The 13077-nt window shown below is 40.9% G+C and overlaps 1 protein-coding gene across 2 annotated transcripts in view; it reads left to right on the top strand.

Moving 5' to 3' along the window:
* Positions 1–13077, top strand: part of col5a1 (procollagen, type V, alpha 1) — a 72120-nt gene that overhangs the window by 40346 nt on the left and 18697 nt on the right. For both annotated transcript variants that reach the window (XM_070851121.1, XM_070851120.1), the window contains exons 13-33: positions 349–441; positions 850–906; positions 1072–1125; positions 1362–1415; positions 1588–1641; positions 1755–1808; positions 1921–1974; positions 2468–2512; positions 3229–3282; positions 3827–3871; positions 4628–4681; positions 4769–4813; positions 5691–5744; positions 6859–6903; positions 7119–7172; positions 7948–7992; positions 8365–8418; positions 10197–10304; positions 11623–11676; positions 12117–12170; positions 12944–12988. In XM_070851121.1, the coding sequence (XP_070707222.1) occupies positions 349–441; positions 850–906; positions 1072–1125; positions 1362–1415; positions 1588–1641; positions 1755–1808; positions 1921–1974; positions 2468–2512; positions 3229–3282; positions 3827–3871; positions 4628–4681; positions 4769–4813; positions 5691–5744; positions 6859–6903; positions 7119–7172; positions 7948–7992; positions 8365–8418; positions 10197–10304; positions 11623–11676; positions 12117–12170; positions 12944–12988 (1176 nt within the window). The remainder of the gene's footprint in view (positions 1–348; positions 442–849; positions 907–1071; positions 1126–1361; positions 1416–1587; positions 1642–1754; positions 1809–1920; positions 1975–2467; positions 2513–3228; positions 3283–3826; positions 3872–4627; positions 4682–4768; positions 4814–5690; positions 5745–6858; positions 6904–7118; positions 7173–7947; positions 7993–8364; positions 8419–10196; positions 10305–11622; positions 11677–12116; positions 12171–12943; positions 12989–13077) is intronic.

The following is a 13077-nucleotide window of genomic DNA, read 5'->3' as shown; positions in this document are numbered from 1 at the left end:
TGGATATTCACCTATGGTGCAATGCCGGTTTATCCCCACCAGATGCCAGTAAAATTCAAAGCTCATAGCCTGCAGTTGCTGCCTTTGATGGTGCTGGTTTCGCAGCTGGAAGCTGATGCTTAGTTCAACATCTGTTGCATAGATTTAAGATGTGGACACTATTATAGAAATAATGAAGAAATTGTTGAGAATAGAAGTCAGTATTTTAAATAAAATATTTATTTTGCTGCAAGTACATTAGTCATTCCTGATTTTTCTCAGCTATTACTACTTTTTGCCAGCGCCTACTGTGTGCTGGTATCATCTTCACTGGAGCAAAGACTCATCAATCTGTGATTCTCTCCATAGTTCAGATTCAGCGCTGGAGGTGATTCTGGACAGAAGGGACCTGCTGTATCAGCACAGGAGGCCCAGATGCAAGCCATCATGCAGCAGGCTAGGGTAACAATTCACACATAAACGCATCAGACTGCAGTCAACATCATATGTGTATCACGTGTATATAGTTAGGTACGTTTTCTTCTCCATTGCCAGTCTTTGCTGCAGGAATATTGTGATATAGTATGTCAGAATGGTTTTGAACCTGTCTGTCTATCACTGATACTCCTTTACTATTATCATTGTTACATTTGATTACCCAGCAAGTTGCTCACATGAATGCACAATTCATGTACAAATTGTACAAACATCATGTACAAACACATGAACATACATGAATACACTTTATCACTATACACTAATACACTAATCATACAGCAGCTAAATGTACAGTATCTCTCAATCCTTGAAATATTTTCATTTTATGTTATTTTTTTGTCATTTTGCCAATGTTTTCCTTTCTGTGGCCAGCTGGCTATGCGCGGCCCTTCAGGTCCAATGGGTTTGACTGGCAGACCCGGCCCCTTGGTATGTATTTCAAATCGCCTTACACCAAACGTACAGTCAAGATCAACTGAAATTTTATGTAAAAAATGTGATCGGCAGTTATTGCAGTGCACAGTATACAAAATTAATATACAACAGTTTGTAGCTGAGTTGAAAACTTGCTCTGACAATTCATTTCCTTCTCAGGGTCCTCCTGGTGTAGCAGGTCTGAAGGGAGAGTCTGGAGAGGCAGGTCCTCAGGTATGAGACAGAAACATTCAAAATGGTGTTTTTAAATTTCCAAAAAGCAGAAAAAACTAAATGTGAGCAAACTTCATCTGAATACATATTAAAGTAAGCAAATAATTTTTTTAACGATCAAAAGTTAAGTACAGTAAAGTGGAACTCTCTTTGTTTTTGTTATTTCCAAGATGAAAATATAAAGTAAATAAAGAAATGCCTCTGAGTATAATTTAAGTGCCATTTTTCTTCGTCAGGGACCACGTGGACCTTTGGGATCCTCTGGACCCACTGGAAAGCCTGGCAGAAGGGTAAGCATGAGACAAACCAAGATGAGAACAGCAAAGCATACAACATATTATTTTATATACTCATACGGAATAGTGTATATAGATATTCTAGGCATATTTTAGTCTTGTGTATTTGCAGTGATCCTGCTGATCTGTTAGCCGACATGTTATGGAACTGTCGCTGTTTGTACAGGGTCGCTCTGGATCTGACGGTGCCAGGGGCATGCCAGGACAGTCTGGACCCAAGGTACCATATTCATGATGAACTCCAATATACTGTATTTTACAATGCCAGTTTAAAAGTGTTTCTTTGCAGACTGTACAAGAGGTATGTGACTTCTTTATCTCTTTGCTTTTCAGGGAGAGAGAGGGTTTGATGGTCTGGCTGGACTCCCTGGTGAAAAAGGACACAGAGTAAGTTGTTTTGTGGTGCTATGGAAAGTGTGTCTTTGTATGGTGCAGCGAGTGTGTGTATTTGCTGTATTTGAAGTGTGCTGCTGTTAAATCTAAAGCTTTGTTGTTTTAGGGTGAACCTGGCCCCTCTGGACCTCCTGGTGGTTCTGGAGAGGATGGAGAGAGGGTAACACATGATTTTACTGTTTTCCTCTTCTGTTTTTTGTTTCTCTTTTTTTCTGTTGCCTTCATTTTTTTTGTTATCAGCCTAAGTAAAGGTGTACGCTTGTGTCTGATATATCTCATCATTTAACTGCTGTTGTTGTGCTGCAGAAAGATTTAGATTACTCTGAGTTGAACTTCCTCTCCTCACCTTTGTGACAAGCACTTGAATTTTAACTTCCACCTGCTCTCCCCGTCTCCCCTTTCTCACTCAATACTCCCCTTAATATTTTTTGATCTCTGCACACCTTTATCTGCTTCTAATCTCCCTCTCCATCCTCATTACCCACCGCTGATGCAACCTGATCCCCTCGTCCCCTGCTTTTTCTTTGTGCTTTCCCGTTATCGCTCGATCCACTTAACACACACACACACACACACACACACATCCTCACTTTCCCTTCATTAACATTCACTGTCTATCTTACATTCTGACCCGCTCTCTCTCTCTTTCCCAGGGAGATGATGGAGAGATCGGACCTAGGGGACTTCCTGGTGAACCAGTGAGTGATCACATGTAATAGCATTCAGGCCTCACACTGAGAGATTGCATGATCTGAGCTGAAAGCTGAGAGCCCGCTCTTATCATATCACTGCGGTCCGATGATAATATCATATATCATCTGCAGACTGCGACCACTGTTAACATTCATATGAATGAGGATTTTTTTCTGAATTACACTGCTGGTGATCAGGCTTTGCTAGTGCCTCATCTGCACATGAGAATCTGTCTTTGGCGGTGAGAAATGCAGACGGCTCACATCAAGCTTGTTGTAATAGACTCCTGTTCTCTCAGGCGGGATATTCCCCACAGAGGGAGAGAAAGACAGGGAAGGAGAAACCATCAGAAAGCCCCTGATATCTGTAGTTATGGCTTATTTTGTCCACCAGGGTGTGCTACTTTGGTTTTAATCCACACTGCTCGAACAATGAGTCTCGTTAGGTAACTGTAGCTGTAAGGCAATGCACAGAAATTCAAAGCAAGGTTTGATAGGCATAGCTGTAGGGAATGAATGTGTAGTAAAGGAAAAAAAAGAAGGGGTTTCAGCTTCCCCTCACTATCTGACTCTGTAGAATGTCCTCAAGGACATTTTGCAAGTTGGGTTGTTTCCAGAAGTATAATTTTGAAACTTGATTTAGCTGAACATGTTTAATAATTCATCAGTCCTTTCGCAGGTGTGATATTATTCTAAATCTCATTTCCTTTTCTTTTTCCTAGGGGCCTCGTGGTTTGCTGGGACCAAAAGGACCTCAGGGACCTCCTGGACCCCCTGTGAGTGCCCAAACCCTCCCCTCACCTCTTCATATCCCTGCTGATGCAATAGATTTACTGTTCAGAGAGCAGAACTCATTTTTTGCCACCTCATAGGCAACAAGAACAAAAGACACTGCAAATAACACCCATAGGGAAATCCAAAACTCAATATATTTCAGACAGCATACACAAAGAGTAGCATATGTTATTGAGTTTAACTTCAGCATTTCAGACAAATGTCTACAGCGGAGCCAAGCTTTAACCTAATGTTTATATTGTTTCGACAGATTTAATTTAACATGGACAGTGGCCATCAATCAAGTAGATTATTTTGAACAGAGATCCCAAATAGAATAAATCATGCACTCAAATTCATATGGTAAAGACGCAGTAGGCAAGATATGCTTTACGGACAACCTTTTTTAAATTTGTCTCCTGCTGAGAATGAGATTTAACAGCTAAAATTTCACCCAAAATACAATGTTTTACAGTGTATTACAGATGTGCTGGCCTGCCTTTACTGTATATGAGTTAAATGTTGTGTTCTTCTGATCTGCTGTAGGGCGTTACTGGAATGGATGGCCACCCTGGACCCAAAGGAAACATAGTGAGTGAAGCTGGAGTTGATTTTTAGTATCAGACATTCTCCATTTCCAAGATAAAACCAAGAACCACAATGCGCACAACATAACAATGCTCCATTTTCATCTCTTTCTCTGTATTTTATCCTCAAATCTGCGCCATTGCCGCATAAACGCCACCCCCCCCACCCCCCTCTCTCACACACACACATATATCAGCACAATCTGAGGATACTTAGCAGATAATGAAAAATAGACTGGCTCTGTTTAGATCCATTCAAACAGTCCAACATGGCCAGTTGTATCATTCCAGGTCAATTTCTGGTAGCACCTGGCCATAATGAGAGAATACCTGGCTGGAGCAGCTTGTCTGTTCTGCTGGGAATGATCCAAGTAGGCAAAGATGGAAGATCAACAGCTTTCCCGGACTTTTGGACCAGGGCAACAAATTGATTGCCAGTTATCTGAGAGGGATGGTGTTTTGTGTTTGTGGTTCAGCAGTTTCTTTCAATTGGAAAGCAATTGTGAGACTGTGTGCTGTGTGTTTGTGTCTTCTGCTTTTAGCCAGAGCAAGATGTTTTGCTACCTGTCTAACAGTTATGGCCCATTTAGATATAAGAAGTTAATAATGGAGCTGTTCAGAGCAACATTTTGCTTTTAATGGACCATGTGGAGCAACAAATCACTTTTACCTACACACAAGACATTTTACTCAAGTAAATAAAGTAATCAATCTTTGTATGTATGATCAAATTTCTAAAATTTTCTTCATTTTTCTTCAGGGACCTCAAGGAGAGCCAGGACCTCCTGGTCAGCAAGGCAACCCAGGTGCCCAGGTCAGTGATGAACAGGTGGTATGACATTAGATTTTTATGCCATCCATCAAATGAAAGGTTCTAAAGCATTTTGTATTGCCTCCACAGGGACTTCCAGGGCCCCAAGGAGCCATCGGACCTCCAGGAGAGAAGGTAACACATCACATGATCATTGCATAATATATTGTGAAACATGCCATTTCTGCAACTCCACAGGAAAAAACTGCCAGCCTGATAAAATGTGAATAAACACAGACCCCAAATCTATAAAACTGCAAGAAATTGTCTTATTCATTTGCATGCGCAGAAAGCCAAGTTGCTATCTTATTCAGTTCCAAGTGCTTATCACACTATTATGCAAACGCATCCCCATCCGCAACGCATGCCCAAATAGTGCCTAGTAGACAGTACAGACAGATTTTAATCCTGATACATTTTAATCCAATTTCAGCTAAATCACATTTGCCAGCCCATATGGAGGGTATTCACTTCATTATTGAACAGCTGGAATGGATGAATAATGGAGGTCTTAAGTTTCTCCTCATTGTTTGAGGAAGCAAAACAGAATGGAATCATTTATTTGAAAATGTTGGTTCAAAGATGCAGTCAGTTCATGAATCATAAAAACAGATTTACTAGATGATATAGTGATTTAAAAAAAAAAAAAGGTCCTTGGCAGTGTTCCAATGGAGGGGGTCAGTAAATCTGTTAGATGGACCGTTAACTTTGGTACATTGAACGTTCATGTCCTCCTCGGGGTCGTGATATGATGATCCAGTGACTTTTCATTTAGCATCATTATCAGCTTCATCTTTACTTTGTATTTATTGCTAACTAGCAAATACAGCATGCTCGCACATTAAACAAAAATGTTGATCATGGTTAACATACCTGCTAAACATCAGCATGGTAGCATTGCATTTGCAATCTTAGTTTTGCTTTTACAGACTTTTATGATGTCTATAACCTTCGATTGCAATGTTTTGTGATGTCTTATTTGCTCTAACATCTTATCTTGTCTTCTAACTAGGGTCCCACTGGAAAGCCAGGCTTGCCAGGAATGCCAGGAGCTGATGGTCCACCGGTGAGTTCATGCAGTATACCGCACATTCAAAGAAACTTGTGCAAGTAAAACAGCATTTCCCCATCACTCTCACTGTCTGCTTTTAATAATTTCCCAAGTATAATTGTTATAACAGTGAGAAGCAAGTTTTTCAAAGCTATACATGAAATTTTAATGTTCAAAAACCACTTAACACATTCAATACACACAGAGATAATTGTTTGGCTGAAGCATATGTATGATTCAACACATCACCGCAGCTGTGTAACAGCAGAAGAGCCCACCCACATGCAGACATATACATGCAAACACTCTCTTTCCCATCTTTGCACAGGCAGCGCAGAAGAAACCTGTGTTGATGGCAGATGTGTCTTAGAAGGCACCAGGTGGCCCCTAAGAGTGGCAGAGAGAGAGAGGCTGTGAGATATGAATAACTGTAGTGAAAGAAGAAGACACGGGGAGATGGTGGGGAAAATGAGGGATATGGTGAAAGAGAGAGAGGAGAGCGAACACCGTACAATGTCCTCTGGTCCTTTAGTAGCTTTCAGAGTATTTTGGGGTAGAAATAGCTCTCTGCCACTTACACACTCAGCTTTTTTTTATTCATCCATTTGTTGCACCTTCCCTCAACTGCAGTATTCTCTCTCTCAGTCTCAATACTCCCTCCCTGAACCTCATTTCTGTCCTCTAGTATCTACATCCACCCTCTCTCGCGTCACTAAAAAAACATCAGAGGCTTTTCAGAGCTCCTTCGTCTCACGAGAATGCAATCAATTTCCTTCTTTTTTTATCCTCTACATCCATATTAGTTGTGTGTTTTTGTGTGTCCTGCGTTGTGTGTTCGTGCAGTTGCATGTGCAGTGTGTGTGTGTTTAATGTATTGTGAACTCCCACAACGGCAGTCTTGGCTTTTAGAGCGCTGTAATAGCCGGTAGTGCCTCCATAATACTGTGCATTAAGGATAAAAATCCCCAAATGAGATTGAACTCTAAAGGCCCTTGTTATAATTTTCCAGTTTGATACGTGCTTCCATACTTTTACAACTTAATCCCTCATTTATAGTGGTTGTTGTAGTATTTATGGTGGTAATTATCCCAAAATGAGATGCAATAATATTTCTTTTGATAATTCACAGGGTCACCCTGGAAAGGAAGGGCCTCCTGGAGAGAAAGGACACATGGTACATTTCATTTCTCTTACTTTTGGAGCTTGCATTTGTTCTTTTCTGAATCTTTGCACACTTTTCTAAGTTACTGTCCCCTCCCTTTGTCCTACATAGGATACATTTGCATAAAATGTTTTGCATCGATGTAGATAACATTAGTACTGGGGGTGCATGTATGTGCTGTAATTATATGTATGCGACAAGCTCTCACCAAACATTTGTCTCCCCAGGGCCCTGCTGGCCCTCAAGGACCCATTGGTTATCCTGGGCCCCGAGGCGTGAAGGTGAGATCATTATTAACCAATATGAATTTAATTTGCAATATCAGCAGCTAGTGATACCCTACAATTTACAACTGTTATAGGTTAATAGTTGCCAATTATCTTATTAAAACTATTCTGCAAAAGAGCTGTGTTATTATTTCCACGGTTTGTCCTATAACTGAGTGTGATGTTGTAAAAAGCTGTCGTTTTAAGGTTCAAACGACCTAGTTTCCTGCTAAATTACCTTCCCTTGAAAGAGGAACTGTCTCAATTGGTTCAGTTGCATCTGGTTTTATCCCAGAGACATGAAAAAAATCATAATAATGCAAAGATTAAGACAGGAAAGTCATCGTCTCAGATCTTACATCACATAAGGTTAGTCATGGCAGAGCCCCTCTCGTCTGCTGTCAACAGTAGCTGATAAAACCAAGAGGAAAGAAACCCCATCAAATATAATCTTAGCAAGAGGGTCTGATTGATCTAATCATTAAAGCTTCCTCTGTCACAAGTGGCTTGACTTCTATGTAACACTTACATGGCTGAAGTCTGAAGTGTCTGCTCTCTGGGTAGATGAGATGAGTGGCCAGGAAAAGTAGCAGAGAAGATTTCAAATACTTTTACAGCTACATTCTAAGCTACAGGTGTATCCTCCATATCTCGTTTGACATATTTTGGGGGGGGGGCATCGACAATCCGCCGCAGACAGAAACTGTAATCATCACATCGGTGGTGACAAGCCTCCTGGCTCATGGTGTACCCTGTCGGCCTGTAACGTTTGTCTGTTCTTGCATCCCAGGGAGCCGACGGCGTGCGCGGTCTTAAAGGACACAAGGGCGAAAAGGTAAGAGAGCTCAGACTATTGGCTGAGAGAGTCTAAGAACTTGAGAGAGATTAAAGTATTTGTATGAAATATGCAGAACATTAACAGTGATGATGATGGTGGTGGTGGTCTCGCAAGAACTGTTTCATCTTAATGATAATCTCAATGAAATCCTGCAAAACTGATCTGAATTTGCTGGTAGAGAAGGAAAAAAGAGCAATCAAGAGTTTCTATGGCAACAGGAGACTTTGCCTAGACTCTGTGTGTGTATGTGTGTGCTTGTCTTTTGAGTCTGTGTATGGAAATGGTTTCAACATCTGTATATCCAGCTCTTTCTTTCGAACTTCGCTACATCCTCAACTCTCTGTCTTGCCTCCTTTGTGCTCTTCCTAGGGAGAAGATGGCTTCCCAGGCTTCAAGGGAGATATGGGTATCAAGGGCGACAGGGTAAGGCTCCTTTGCTTGTATTGTACTCAACAGTTTGTGAATCACATTTCGAGTGCTGGATGTTTCATTCCAGCGAATAAAACCAATTGCACATCTGGCCTCAAAGTTGGTTTCAGGGCTTAGTTTTGTTGGGTGTGACCTTTATGTGCACTAAGCCAAAGTACCAACCGCTCCAGACATGTTTGCCCCTTATGGCCTAAGTCTCTGTGACTACTTTAGAATTGTGGGTAATGAGCAAACATAAGGTGTTGTTCCTGTTGCCAGCTGTTAGTGTGTGTGCATGTGTATGTTTTTACAAGAGAAGTTTCCAATTCCTTTTCTACCACTTTTGCCACTTGGCAGTCAGTCTGAACCATGACAACTTTAGGAGAAAAGTACAAGTTTGACAGATGCACCAGGGAACAGCTTCCTTCTCCAAACTGCATTAGGGATTTACAATGTCAAGTAGTAGGATAGCAGCAAGCTTTTTACATTGAGAAACATTACTCGCCCTAGCCTGTACGTCAAACATCAAGCCTCCAATCCCTGACCAGGCTGTCTATAACTGAGTACAGAAAGAAAGGAGAAATCAATGGCACTTTAAACCCCTTCAAACCAGAGAGAGAGGCATGGGGCTCCAGCCTGTTTTCCTCTGGAGATGTAGCAGATCCAGATGAAAGCAAGGATTTGAGGAGGCCCTCTGCTCTGGAGGAGACACACATGGGCTAGAATCTAAATCACTCATTTTTAAGCATGCCCACGAATAGCGTGTGTGTGTGTGTGTGTGAGTGCTCAATTTAAAGTGTTCACTTTGATGAGCTTGCTAGTGGGAGTCAAGTACAGTTTGCTTGATGCCGTTTTATGTGTACTTGAGTGTGGGCGTGTGCGCGCCCTCGCCCGCTTCTGCAGCTCTGCACAAGCCTTTAACTAGATACCTTTCACACACCACTGGGTCTCCGCGGCAACGACTGGTTGTCAGAGTGAGTTTGTAGTCTGTCATTTAATGTGTGTCATGCTAGAAGCGGAGCACGCGCACACAGAGAGGCAATAATAGGATCGCTAACTGCTTTGAGGGGCAGGCAGCAAGGAAAAATAGCTTTACTTGATTCTTTTTAAGCAACGTTACACTCACAATAGTTTTAAAAGTGCAAACCTAATCACCCAAAATGGACAGACTTATTTGCTGAACAAGAGAAGTGTCATTTAGTTGCACTTGTGACATAAATGACAAAGTATAAGAATATTAAGGTGATGCAAAGGAATTTATTACATGATATGAAATAACTGTGGCTATAACTTTGGCAAAAACTGTTGTGCCCATGTAGGACCCCATTTCTCGTAATGAGAGGTTTTGGGGGCCTTGTGGAGTGCCTTGTGGAATTTTTAATCAGTAGTGGCGTTATGGAGGACTGCTCTGATGAGTGCTCCCACTTTGGTTTAGGACACTCATGAGCATGTGGGTGTTGTGATGAACATTCCTGGTGACTGTAGAGGGCAGTATTGAAAATAAGAAATTTATTGTTTCATGCTATTCAAGTAATCAACAGTTGGTGGCAGTAATGTGCACAGAAGCTAAGCAATGCACCCGCAAAAGGCTGGTTTATATATTACGCAAACAAAACATATGCAAATGTATTGTGTTCTATGGTTTGTTTTCTATGTTTTATTTTTTATGAATAACAGACATAACAGAGTGTACAATGTTAGTGAGAAAATTTCACACGGTAGTTGAAGGAAAATGACATTATATGGATGTAAAGAATGTGCTATTTGTGATTTGTGTTTCCTGTGCTTTCCAGGGAGAGCTTGGACCAGCCGGACCCAGAGGAGAAGATGGTCCTGAGGGACCAAAGGGTCGCTCAGGTCTCCCAGGAGATGCTGGTCCCCTTGGCCCGACTGGTGAGAAGGTATGATGTTTTTTTTCCACTTTGGCTTCTACAACCAAAACACTGATATCCCTCAGGGACTGTATCCTCTGCCCAAATTTTACACCGACTGATAAAACGTGTTGAAAAACCAACTTGTTGTTTCGTATCAGTCCTGTTTGATCTAGGATGATAGCTCAGCGGGGTTTAACAAGGCAAATAGTTTTTCCGATCGATCTCTTCTGAACAGCAACAGATTTTTCATTGCTGCTACTTTTGAGCCAGCTGGGAGGCTAAAATGGATTCAGTTCTTCACATTCTTCACTGTAAAACTGAACGCTGCATAAACAGTTGCTTAGAATAATAATAGTAATAGTAGTATAGTAATTTTTCTGGTAAAAAAAACAGCCTTTTAATGGTCTTGAACGGCTTGAACAGATGTTGAGTGTCATTGACACTTTGGCAACAAACTCTTGCGCAATCTGATTTGGCAAGTCTTTAGCCAGAGTTGGAGAGACTGGCTGTGTTCCACAGCATCAACATTGCATGTGCTTATTATCCTTAAAGCTTTCTCCTTGTAGTGACATGTTTGCTCTAAATCTGAATGGTACATATATTTGCATTATGGCGTTAACACTGCATTATAGATGTCTGTCTGTCTCTGGATAACACGAGTTAACAGCCGAGTCATTTTCATATTTAATTAGAGCCTCCAGATGAGCCAACGCTCAGGTGCTGAGCAGGGTCTAATAAATGCTGCTGTGTTTAGCAGGTCCATGTCCGTATTTTACTTTTTTTACAACTAGAGTAAGACTGCTCTTCTATTTGTTTACATTCACAGCTGTACAAATGTAGTATAATATAGGCCCATTGTTTTACTGATAATCCACAAAAACACATTTTATGTAAAAAGTCACATTAAGACTTAATGTCTCATATTTAATGTACGCTGTTGAGTTGCATTATGGGAATTGTAAGATCCAGTGTTTTTGGAGCTTGGCCCATAAGTAATAGGTAGGACACCTCTGTCTCCTCTGAATTAACTTTGACAATTGTGTTCTTTAATTTCTCTAATGAGTCTCCCAATTTAAACTGCTGGAATAGCCTTTCAGATAAATCTAAAGACAACAAGAAAAAAGGAAAACTCCCACACATTTTCCTCTTACTTGCAAAAAGCTTTATTGTAAGTACAATGTTTCCGTCCCTAGACATCAGGTAACCTGATACCTGTTTTTCTTCTGTTGCTTTTGGACATTTTCTCCTATGCACCTGTCCACAGAAAACTTAAAACAAAAAGTTGTTCATGAACCTTTTTGATCAAGATGAATCTAAAGACAAATTTGTCTTTTCTCATTTACAGGGTAAACTTGGAGTACCTGGATTGCCAGGATACCCAGGAAGACAAGGACCGAAGGTAATTATACTGATACATGTATTGCTAAACACCATTGCCACTAGTTCACTGATTTCAGTATAGAGAAACTTAAAACTGTAAACCGTCACTACACAAGCGTGTGTATTTGTAAGAGAATGAAAAATGCATACATGTGTAAGTGAAGGCTTCTTTGCTGAACTTTTGATGGCTCATCCTTTAGCCTCTCCGAGGCAAAGCCACAGTCTGACAACTGGACATGCTTGAAGCTCCCTGATCAAAGAGCTGAGGATTTGAATATGCCTTTTGGTGTCAGCCCTCAGCTCCTAATATGACAACAATGAAACACTGTTTTTATTTATGGTACACTAAATCCTCTATTGCATTTAATATGTAAGGGATATCTTAGAGAATATAACAAGGGATATAATATTTAAGGTTTATCTCTCAAATTAATTAATTGCTCTCTTTCTCTATCACAGGGATCTCAGGGTTTCCAAGGTTTCCCTGGCGCCAATGGAGAGAAAGGAACTCGGGTACGGCAGATAGACTTCTTATTATTCTTCTCATTCCTACAAGGGTTTGATCAATACGGGCGCAGCTTTGGAGACAAGCTCCTATCCCTGCTCCAGATTTATCAACCAAGCGGAACCCGCATGGCTCTAAAGTAGAGATTTTTACTAAGGACAGAGAGACAATTGCATTCCTTCTTTATTAGCACTTACACAACTCATTTCGAAGCACCAAAAGCATGGTTTATCACTTCCTGGTGCCCGAGCAATGTTTCATTTTCTTTGTTTAAGGAATGGGCCATTAGCTTGCCTGCATGAGTGATGGTTTTTTTTCACCACGAGTGGAGCAAGGCACATAAAGCTTTTCATCTTCCCAAAGCATTGGTGAAGTTTATGACCAAGCTCCCAGACCAAAAGTAATAGCAGTGCCATTAACATAGTTTCAAACTTAAAAGCCACTTGAAAGGCATAATTGTTTTTCTCATTAAAGTTGTATGCAGCCGCTGTAATTGTGATATTCCTTTAAAAATATTATATTATTCATTAAGATGTCCAATTCTGTGGTGGTAATGAATCTAATGTAAGTTATGATAAATATTGATGGTAATTTTGAAAACAACTAATTCCTAATTAATGATAAAGGATGATCTCAGAGCTCCTAAATGGCCCAATTCTGTTGAAACGTGTTTGCAAATGTTACTGTCTGCCGGCATCAAACTCATTCTTCTAGAGGATGCAGCCTCTTAATGATGTGAACGTCACTCCTTTGATCATTGTGTGTTCCTTCGTGTCCACAGGGAACAGCAGGAAAGTCTGGCCCACGCGGACAGAGAGGACCAACGGTTAGTCTTACTCAGCAGACCCATGCTTACATACAGATGGCGAGCTTGGCACCTGAGTGAAAATGCATGTTCAAACCTGGGCATGCTTA

The sequence above is a fragment of the Pempheris klunzingeri genome, chromosome 19, assembly GCF_042242105.1.
Source record: "Pempheris klunzingeri isolate RE-2024b chromosome 19, fPemKlu1.hap1, whole genome shotgun sequence".
NCBI classification, from domain to species: domain Eukaryota; kingdom Metazoa; phylum Chordata; class Actinopteri; order Acropomatiformes; family Pempheridae; genus Pempheris; species Pempheris klunzingeri.
This window is presented reverse-complemented; position numbering and strand designations above follow the sequence as displayed.